At 59.5% G+C, this 10690-nt stretch overlaps 1 protein-coding gene across 1 annotated transcript in view; it reads left to right on the top strand.

Annotated features, from left to right (window-relative positions):
- The first annotated feature begins 840 nt into the window (after nucleotides 1–840).
- GRIN2D (glutamate ionotropic receptor NMDA type subunit 2D) overlaps nucleotides 841–10690 on the top strand; it is a 33581-nt gene continuing 23731 nt past the window's right edge. The window contains exons 1-3 of the mRNA XM_042920213.1: nucleotides 841–1321; nucleotides 5175–5794; nucleotides 10229–10343. Of these exons, the coding sequence (XP_042776147.1) occupies nucleotides 857–1321; nucleotides 5175–5794; nucleotides 10229–10343 (1200 nt within the window). The 5' untranslated portion in view covers nucleotides 841–856. The remainder of the gene's footprint in view (nucleotides 1322–5174; nucleotides 5795–10228; nucleotides 10344–10690) is intronic.

Here is a 10690-nt window from a genome sequence, read left to right as displayed (position 1 = left end):
TCTTTCCCTTGGTTCGCTATTTCTGTCTTCCTATGTTTTCTGTCTGCTCTGCCTGCCTCCTCCCTCAATCTCTGCGCTGCCTGTTTCTCTCTCGTGTGTCCGGGTCTCTTGGTGGCCGTGGGGTCTGTCTCCGGCTCTCTGGGCTTCTTTCCGTTTTCCGCCCTCTGTCCAACTTTCTCGCCTATCTCTCCCGCCTTCCTTGCTTATCTCTGCCGTCTCTCCCGGCCTCCCTGTCACTCCCCCCCTACTTCTGTCGCTCTGGCTTATCTCTGCCACCTTCCTCTCCCTGTCTCTGTCACTCTGCGCCTCTCTACCCGCCCCCCCCGTCTCTGTTTCTCCTTTCCCTCTCCCTCCTTGTTCCCGTCCATGCCTCCCTCCAACCATCTCTCTGTGGCTGTTTTCCTCTCACTCCCTATCTCCCTGGGTCTCTCTCTCTGCTCCCATTCTGACCCCATCGCTGTGGGTTTGTTACCCATCCGTCCTGCATCATTGTCCACCCCATTCTTGCCTCGTCTCTTGTCCCTCCCTCTGCACCTGCTCTGTCCCCGTTACCCACCTCTACTTTCCCTGGCTCTGTGGCCGTCCCTGTGCCTCGCTCTCTCCGTCTCTGGCTCTCCCCGTGCCCGTGCCTCTCTCCGCCTCTACTACCCCGACCTTTCCCTCTCCTCCCTCTCTCTGCGTCTCCCCTTCCCTGTATCTCCTCTTCTCCGTGTCTCTCTGCATCTTGTCCCCCCCGTCTCGGTCTCCCCATCTCTGTGTCTCCCCCTCCTGTGTGTCTCTCTCCGCTCCCGGGGTCTCCCCGGCTCTGCGCGCCCCCTCTCCCGTGTCAGAGGCCGCCCGGAGGGGCCCGCAGGCGATGCGCGGCGCCGGTGGCCCCCGCGGCCCTCGGGGCCCCGCTAAGATGCTGCTGCTGCTGGCGCTGGCCTGCGCCAGCCCGTTCCCGGAGGAGGCGCCGGGACCGGGCGGGGCCGGCGGGCCCGGCGGGGGCCCCGGCGGGGCGCGGCCGCTCAACGTGGCGCTCGTGTTCTCGGGGCCCGCGTACGCGACCGAGGCGGCGCGCCTGGGCCCGGCCGTGGCGGCGGCCGTGCGCAGCCCGGGCCTGGACGTGCGACCGGTGGCGCTGGTGCTCAACGGCTCGGACCCGCGCAGCCTCGTGCTGCAGCTCTGCGACCTGCTGTCGGGGCTGCGCGTGCACGGCGTCGTGTTCGAGGACGACTCGCGCGCGCCCGCCGTCGCGCCCATCCTCGACTTCCTGTCGGCGCAGACCTCGCTGCCCATCGTGGCCGTGCACGGCGGCGCCGCGCTCGTGCTCACGCCCAAGGTGCGCGCGACCCGCGGGGGGGGCGGGGCCGGCCGCAGGGGGCGGGGCCCAGCCTGAGGGTCCGCATCTGGGCCGCAGTGGGGCCGGCGGGTGGAGTCAGATCTAGGTAAGGGGCGGGGTTGACACGGAGGGGCGTGGTCTATACAGAACTCGCGGGCCCCTCCGGGGGACTGACCTAGGAGCAGGGTCTGAGAGGGGCCTTGCGTGGCGTGGACGATCAGAGTATGGGGAGGGTTGAGGGTCTGCGGGAGAAGCGAGTCGGGGGGGGGAGGGGGAGTGGCACCCGGGGAAGAGGCGGGGCGGGGCAGGCCAGCGAGGGCCGGGGACTGGTTACAAATAGGGACCCGCCCGGGATGCAAGCTCTGAGGGCGGGGTGGGATCTGGGATGGGCAAGGGGAGAGTCGGTTGGAAAGGAATGGGGTTCAGGAAGGGGTGAGGCCTAGTGAGGAGGCGGGGGCCAGGAAGGCAGGGAGAGGGCCAGGAAAGAGGGTACTGAGGTCAGGGACGGGCAGGGGCTTGGCCTGGAGGGCATGGGCTCCAGAGGTCGAGGTAGAAGGACGGAGCCATCCGGTGAAAGGAGGGGCAGGAGAAGGGGAGGAGTCGTTAGTGAGAGGTGGGCCGGGGAAGGTAGTCAGGGAAGGGGCAGAGCTAGCCGGTGAGGAGCCAGGCCAGGAAGGTGGCAGGGCCTACGCTGTGGACTAAAGGGGCGGGGCCTAGACAAGGAGACAGTCGCGGAATGGGGGTTGGGCAGAGGCATGCCCCAGTTGTAAAGTGTGGAAAGAGAGAATCCGGAGGGTGGGCCTGCGAGGATGAAGGGCCACCAGAGAGGCAGGCCCAGCCGAAATGAAAGATCAAACCCAGGACCCTGCAGGGGAGAGGGGGCGGCGGCTGGAGCTGGCTGCGGCCCCGCAAAGAGGTCTGCAGCCCGAGGGCACAGGGGGACCAGCTGGAGCGGACTTCTGGTAGGAAAGGACAGAACTGGACCAAGTCTGGTGTGCGGACTGACAAGGAGAAGGGATCCGCTAAGAGGAGGAGCCTGAGAAGGGGCGGGGTCTGTTCAGGGGTGGAGCCAGCGGAACAGAGGTGGCATTTGCCGTGGATGGGGCCATCTGAGTGGGCGGAGCCTAAGTCCCCAGCAGGTCCCTGCTGAGAGGGCCGGTGGCCTTGTGACTAGGTCAGAATTACATCCTGGGATTCGTAGCTCTCTCCTGACCGGAGCATTCTGGGAAGGGCCTCTGTCCAACTTTCTTCTCTGAGACAGGAGTTGCCCAGAGATTTGCAGGCAGATCCCCTTCGAGGTGACTTCTTATGACGGCGTGGCTGCCACCTTTGTCGCCTACCGAGGGATGTGATTCCTCCTGCCTCCGTTGCCCCTGATAAATGTGGGCCTCTCTGTTTACGGCCACCCGGGAACTGGGACCCTGCTCAGCGCCCTCTCGTTGCCTTCCGGGAAATGTAGTCCCTTCAGTATCTCTGGATGGAAGAAGGCGTGGTCCTCGCAGGGCCATCATGCCTCCACTGAATGCCGGGACCGGGACCCCCTCAGCACATCTCCACTTGCCAAGGACGAGGCCCTCTCGGGATTCTCGTTGCACGCTGGGAGGCCTCATCCCCTCAGGACAACCGCCCAAGTCTCCTACCCGTATAACCACAGGCACACGCCTGGGAAGAAAGTCCGTTTCTTGTCACTGAGGGCTGATTCTGTGCCAGGGCTGTTTTAGCTTCTGGGGAAGACAGTTATGAAAGGAAAAAAAAAAAAAAAAAAAAAAAAGATACGCCCCCTGCTGTCTTGTGTAGTTTGCATTCTAACGGGGAGACAGGAAGCAAATAGCAGATGCCAAAATCTGTCCTGGAGGAAAGGTAATGACTGAGGATGGGGCTCCATTCAGTAGATGGCAGTCAGGGGAGGCCTCCCTGAGGAGGCGATAACCGAGCTGGACCTGACGAATGAGGAGCGGTAGATCCAGCGTGAAGGAGCTGGGGGAAAGTGTGCCCGAGAGAGAGAGAGAGAGAGAGAGAGAGAGAGAGGGAGAGAGAGAAGCCAGCTACGGGCCAAGCCCTCCAAGCTGGAAGGAACTTGATGTGTTTGAGGAAGAACAAAGAGGTGGGGGGTGGCGGGGAGGTGGGGGGTCGGAGAGGCAACGAGGGCCTGTTCGCGCAGGGCCTGTGGACCACAGTCAGGACTTTGGCTTTGACTAGAAGGTAGAATTATTGGAAGGTGTTCAACCCAGAAGGGATTTGATCCAACTGGTATTTTGACAAGATTGACTCTGTCTGGCTGCTGGATGGAGAATGGACTGGAAGACTGGGGGGGAAAAAAGTGTTAGCGGAGAGGGGTCAGGAAGCTGTTATAGTGGTCTAAGCCAGAACGTGACCAACGAGGGTTGTGATAAGGCGGCAGACCAGAACATCTGTGGAAGAACAGATGACTGGGGTTTTGAACGGAGAGCCGAGAAGACTGGAAAATGGCCTGGATCAGGCAGGAGAGAAAGAGAAGGAAAGGAGAATTTAGCTTTGGGACCTGAGCATCTGGGTGAATAAGGATAGGAAGAGAGGGAACAAGTTTGAGGCCAGGGGGAAAGATCAAGATCAAAATTCTAATTTTTGAGATGCCTCTGGGAAATCCAAGAGGAGAGGTTGAGAAGAAAGGGGGCTAGGTCCGTCTGAAGTCCACGAGAGAGGTGGTAACTGTATAGGAGCCAGCAACGTTCCGTCCCGGGTAGTAGAACTTTCTGCGGTGATGAAGATGGTCTATATCTGCCCGGTCCAGTCTGTCGGCCACTAGCCATGTGTGCTGTTGAGAGCTTGACGTGTGGTTAGTGCAGTCAAGGCGCTAAATGTTACTTAACTTCAATTAATTGAAACGGGCAGCAGCTACCATATTGGACAGCACGGGAGGCAGTTTTTTGTTTTTTTCTTTTTTTTCAGTGTTTAGTTTTGAGAGCGCGCGCGAGAGACAGAATCCAAAGCAGGCTCCAGGCTCTGAGCCTGAGGCGGGGCCTGAACTCACGAACTGTTAAGATCATGACCTGAGCCAAACAACCGCCTGAGCCACCCAGGCGCCCTATGGAGACAGTATTTAAATGCGCGGGTCTGGATGAGATCGCCAGGGAGGGAGGACGGAGAAAAAAGAGGAGACAAGGGCACTACTGCATTTAGAATACTGAGGAACTGTCCAACAAAGGAAAAAGTCATGGAGGTAGCAGGCAAACATCAGAGAAGGGCAAATCCACCTAGCGAAGCTGCTTCCGGCTGGGAGTGACAGTACCTTCGGCACCCTCGTTGCATGCTGGGAGATGTAGTCCCTCTCGGTGGAGGCTGGGGACTGTAGTTCCCTCCCTGGATGCTGGGCGTGTCCTAGGGTGATGTGAGCTGCTGTAACAGATAAACCCCCACGTCTCGGTGGCTCAGCCCATAGAAGGCTGTTTCTCACGCGTATAAAGTCCAAACAGGTGTTCCTGACCGCAGGGGGCTCTCCTCCAAGGGATGTCTCAGGGACTCAGGCTCCTCCCTCTTGCGGCTCTGTAATCCCCTAGGACCTCAGAGCTCTCTGCTGGGGCCTCTGCCCCGGTGCTCAGGCAGGGAGGAGAGTCAGGTGCACGGGGAGGCGAGAGAGCTTTGACGGATAGGCCTAGAACTCAGTCGCGAGGCGACACCTACCCCAGGCCCAGCTCTGTGCTCCAGCAAGACAGGCAGAGGGGTCTGTGAAGAGCTAGGCCACCGGGGTGCCCTTGTCAGCTGCCGGGAGATGAGATCCCTCTTGACCACTGGGAACCGAAGGCCCCTCAGGGACTGCTGGGAGCTGTGGCCTCCGCACGTCACGGGGCCTGACATCCCCCTCCTCCCCGCGCAGGAGAAGGGCTCCACCTTCCTGCAGCTGGGCTCGTCCACAGAGCAACAGCTCCAGGTAATTTTCGAGGTGCTGGAGGAGTACGACTGGACGTCCTTCGCAGCGGTGACCACGCGCGCCCCCGGCCACCGGGCCTTCCTGTCCTACATCGAGGTGCTGACGGATGGCAGCATGGTGGGCTGGGAGCACCGCGGGGCCCTGACGCTCGACCCCGGAGCGGGCGAGGCCGTGCTGGGTGCCCAGCTCCGCAGCGTCAGCGCCCAGATCCGCCTGCTCTTCTGCGCCCGCGAAGAGGCCGAGCCGGTGTTCCGGGCCGCGGAGGAGGCGGGCCTCACCGGGCCTGGCTACGTGTGGTTCATGGTGGGGCCCCAGCTGGCTGGAGGCGGCGGCTCGGGCGCCCCGGGCGAGCCCCCTCTGCTGCCAGGAGGCGCCCCACTGCCCGCCGGGCTGTTTGCAGTGCGCTCGGCCGGCTGGCGGGACGACCTGGCCCGGCGCGTGGCGGCCGGCGTGGCGGTGGTGGCCAGAGGCGCCCAGGCTCTGCTGCGTGACTACGGCTTCCTGCCCGAGCTCGGCCACGACTGTCGTGCCCAGAACCGCACCCACCGCGGGGAGAGTCTACACAGGTGAGCGGGGGGTTGCTGTAGGAGGGCTGTGGGAAGCCTCTAGAGCCGGACTACCCGCTCGCCGGCCGAGCAGCCTCGGACGGGTCGCGGCCCCTCTCAGAGCCCCGGTGTTCTCTTCTGTAAAGTGGACACAGTGGGGTCTCCTTCCTGGGGTTACACTAGATAACTTGGAAAAGAAACACCCAAGACACAGTGAGCGTGTTATTACAACAGTTCGCGATTTTCAGACGATGGTTTGTTTGTTTCACAGTGTAATGTCTCTGAAATCAATATATGCCTGACGATTGGCGGCTTCTCGCGGTTTAATTGGCAGTGCGTTTTTCTTTCCTTGTGGTACATAGAAATAATGATACATCTTAAGGATTTGGTTATTTTTGAGAGAGAGCGCGCGAGCGGGGAAGGGGCAGAGAGGAGGGGTGGGGACAGAAGAGCTGAAGCAGGCTCTGCACGGACAGCAGCCAGCCCGAGGCAGGGGCTCGAACTCACGAACCGTGGCAATCGTGTGGCGATCGGCCTGGGCCGGAGTTGGACGCTCAACCGACTGAGCCACTCAGGCGCCCCGAGTTACATCTTCTACTTGCGGGCACCTCAGATGTGGTGGAATGCATCCAGAGTATAAGCTGGATTTCAGTAACAAAATGACCCCAACAATTCAGTGCCCCAAACGAGGTACAAGTTGTTCTGTCGATCCGGAAATGAGGGTCACCTGGCTGGTTCAGGCGGTAAAGAGTGCGACTCTCCATCTCTGGGTCGTAGGTTCGAGCCCCCGGTGGGGAGTAGAGATCACTTAAAAATAAAATCTTAAAGGGGCGCCTGGGTGGCGGTTAGGAGTCCGATTTCGGCTCAGGTCATGATGTCACGGTCCGTGGGTTCAAGCCCCCGCGTCTGGCTCTGTGCTAACAGCTCAGAGCCTGGAGCCTGCTTCGGATTCTGTGTCTCCCTCTCCCTCTGCCCCGCCCCCGCTCAGACTGTGTGTGTGTGTGTGTGTGTGTGTGTGTGTGTGTCTCAAAAATAAATAAACGTTTGAAAAAATTTAGTAAAATAAAATCTTAAAAAAAAAAAAATCCAGACATGAGTGTTCCAGGCTATCGCAGGCTCTGTTGTCCCAGGTGATCATTCAGGGACCCAGGACCCTCCCGCCTTGTTGCTCTGCCCCCCTTCTTTGCGGGGTCCAAGCTGCGTCCTTGGCGTGTCTGAATTCTAGTTCCTGAGAAGGAGGAAAGAGAGGAAGTGGGGAGCGAGCGATTTCCTTTTTGGGGCAAGTGCTACGGCAAGGACAAGGCATCCTTTCCGTTGGCGAGAATGACGTCATGCGCCCGGCGCTGCCTGATTGGTTGGTGACAGTGGCGTCCATGCAGATTGGTGAGACGGCAGTTCTGATTGGCTGGCGCCTGCGCCGTGCCGACTGTTAGAGTTCGAAGGTCCCTCCTGCGCGTGCCTGGGCGCTGGCCGCCGGGAGGCCTGGGAAGCGTGGACTCTGGCTGGACAGGCCAGAGGAGGACAGGGTTTGGTGGGAAACAGCATCTCCGCCGCAGGAAGTGTCGGCAATGATGAGTCTGGTGACAGAACAGTGGAAGGAGAGCCCTCTGATCCTGAAGCGAGGGCGAGGGGAGCTTAGGAAGAGGGGGTGGGTGGGGCTTAGGAAGGGGTGGGCGGAACTTAGGAAGAGGGTGGGTGGGGCTTAGGAAGAGGGGTGGGCGGAGCTTAGGAAGAGGGGTGGGTGGAGCCTAGGAAGAGGGGGTGGGTGGGGCTTAGGAAGAGGGGTGGGTGGGGCTTAGGAAGGGGTGGGCGGAACTTAGGAAGAGGGTGGGTGGGGCTTAGGAAGAGGGGTGGGCGGAGCTTAGGAAGAGGGGTGGGTGGAGCCTAGGAAGAGGGGGTGGGTGGGGCTTAGGAAGAGGGGTGGGTGGGGCTTAGGAAGGGGTGGGCGGAACTTAGGAAGAGGGTGGGTGGGGCTTAGGAAGAGGGGTGGGCGGAGCTTAGGAAGAGGGGTGGGTGGAGAAGAAAACCTAGGGGGAGTGACGTGAAGTTGGTGACTTGGGGAACAGGAGCCAGGGAGGAGGTGAGGAGAGCATCCCTCGTTCATAAATACTTACTGAGCGCCCGCTGGGAACGAGGGCTCGTGCTGGGCTCTGGGAACACAAGAGATGAATAAGCCCATGGACTTCTCTTCAAAGAACACAGGGTCCTGGAGGGGTGGCAGACAGGGACGGGATCATGACAACACGGTGTGCGGCTTGCAATCCTGGGGGTGGCGCGGGCATTGTGGGAGAGCCAGCAGGAGTTACTGTCTGAGCCAAGACATTTCGGGTTGCAGGGAGCAGAGACTCATTCAACTTTCCTGAGGGAAAAGGGGGTTTATTGGCAAGATAAACACAGCAGCCCAGACGCCAGGAATTGAGGCCAATCTCTTTCTGATTGTGTCCCTCTTACTCTCTCGGTCCCTGCCTCTCCCCCCCCCCCCCCCCCCGGCCCCTTCCCGACTTGCCACGCTCTGGTTCTCTCCTTACCACTGCTCACGCAGAATCTCAGCTCTCTGCTAACCCTCATCGTTTCATCCCATCCTGTCTACCACCCATCCCCCCTCCCCCAATCTCGCAGCCAACGTCTTCCCAAAGAAAGAATTCCATTGGCCCCAATCAGCCTTCCAAACGAGGCTGCACAGTCACGGGTCTGCGTATGGAGTCAGGGAGGTTTCCAAGACGAGGAGCTCTCTGAGCTGAGACCTGACAGTTGAATTGCTCAACTCACTCATTCACTGAAAAGCCCTTTACTGCGTAGTCTTCTGTGTGCCAAGCACTGCTTTAGACACAAGAGTACATAGTATTATTAGAATAAGGTCCCCGCTCTCATAGAGCTTACCAGCTCATAGCAGAGACAAAAACAGCGAACAGACAAGACAAGGAAGAAAACATACCAGCAGGTGATGAAACAGGTAGAACGTGATAAGAAATGCCCAGGATTCCAAGTCAGGCGAGGTCGTGTGGGAAGGTCTTTCTGTGGAGGTGAAATTTGGAGGCTAAAAAAAAAAAAAAAAAAAAAAAAAAAGCAGGGGGGGATTAAAGGAAAAGAGCCAACTGTTGCAAGGTTTGAGTGAAGAGAAGGGAGAGAGAGCAGCCGGTGCCGAGGCCCTCGGGCTGGAATTGCCTGTTTGGGAGCCTGAAACAAAGCCACTGTGGCTGGTGCTGAGGGCACAGGAAAATAAGGGAGGCCCACAGAAGCCAAGCGCATGTAGGGCATTTGGGCCAGGTTAAGGGGGGTGGATATGATTCTAAGAGCGGCTCGGAGTTCACCAGAAAATAGTATTCCAGGCAGAAAGATCAGCATCATACAAAGGCCCAGAAGGGAGAAAAACTCAGGCAGGTGGCTGGACCCACAATAGCTCAGGGGCGGATGAAGGCAGGAGAATTAGGGGTTGGGGGTGATGAGGCTGGGGAGGTAGAGGGGGGCCAGGCCATAAGGGCCTTGAATGCCAGGTTGAGAGGCTGGACTTTGTTCTGGAGCACTGGGGAGCCATGGGGCAGGGGTCCAGGAAGCCTGGGGCGATGGAGAGGAGGGATGAGGGGGGCAGGAAGGTGGCACTTGGGGACTGATGGCCTGGGCAGGGGGAGGAGGGGGTGTGAGGATGGCCGTTGAGGGTCTGGTGCAGTGACCAAGGCCCTGTGGCAGGCGTTCACGGTACAGGTACCATTGCATAGTGAACGGGGAGTCCCGAGACCCTCTGGGGCTTCCCCCAGAGGAAGGGACACTTGAGCTGAATCTTGAAGACATAAGAATCAATCAGGGTGAGAAGGGACAGAAGAAACATTTTCCAGGCAGAGAGCACAGCACCTACAGTGGTCTAGGGATAGGAAGCCACTTGATACGTTTGGGGGACTTTGTTGTTGTTGTTAAATTTATTTATTCCTGAGAGAGAGAGCATGAGCAGGGGTGGGGCAGAGAGAAAGGGAGAGAAAAAATCCCAAGCAGGCTCCTCGCTGCCAGTGCAGAGCCCAGACTCAGGGCTCGAACCCACGAACTGCGAGATCACGACCTGAGCCGAAATCAAGAGTCAGACGCTTCACCGACAGAGCCACCCAGGCCCCCCTGGGGGACACTTTGCATTCAGTGTTAGTGGGGCGCAAAAAGGGCTCAGGGCGGAAAGAATTTGAGGGTAGGAAGGGATCAGAGATGCGGCTGCACGGGCAGGTGGGGCCAGAATACACAGGGTCTCTAAGAGGACCTCAAACTCAAGCGGAGGGTCTGGGACCTTGTTCAGGGGGCACTGGGCAGTGAGCAGAGAGAGAACAAAGAAAAAGAAGACTTGGGTGTTCGGGATCTGGGGGGAGAGACTCCAGCCAGGGGCTGAGGCTGGTCCATAGAAGGGATTTTTCTCTGCCTTCACCCGCCTAGGGCCAGTCCAGGTACCCACATGTCCCCTCCCTTCCTCCTGGGCAGGTACTTCATGAATATTACCTGGGACAACCGGGATTACTCCTTCAATGAGGATGGCTTCTTGGTGAACCCCTCTCTGGTTGTCATCTCCCTCACCAGAGATAGGACTTGGGAGGTGGTGAGTCCCAGCCCCAACCTCAGGCATGGGAGAGGGTCCGGACTCCTGGGCACTGAGGGAGAGGGCGTGGGGACCCAGATGCCTGGGTCCTGGCAGAGAGAAGGGCTGAGGTCCTGGATTCTGGCCTCTGAGGGAGGGAGGAGCCTGGACTTTTAGGTCCTGGGGCGGGGGGGGGGGGGGGGGGGGGGGGGGAGCCTAGACCTGTGGGTTCTCAGGGGGCCAGACTCCTGCATCTAAGGGAGAAGGAGCTGGGAGCCTGCGCTCTGAGGAAGGAGGGCCGTGATGGGCAGAACATTCTGGAAAGTACCCTCCACCCCCGGAAGGAAGCCTGAATCCCCTTCTCTTGG

This window comes from Panthera leo, chromosome E2, assembly GCF_018350215.1.
Source record: "Panthera leo isolate Ple1 chromosome E2, P.leo_Ple1_pat1.1, whole genome shotgun sequence".
NCBI lineage: Eukaryota > Metazoa > Chordata > Mammalia > Carnivora > Felidae > Panthera > Panthera leo.
This window is presented reverse-complemented; position numbering and strand designations above follow the sequence as displayed.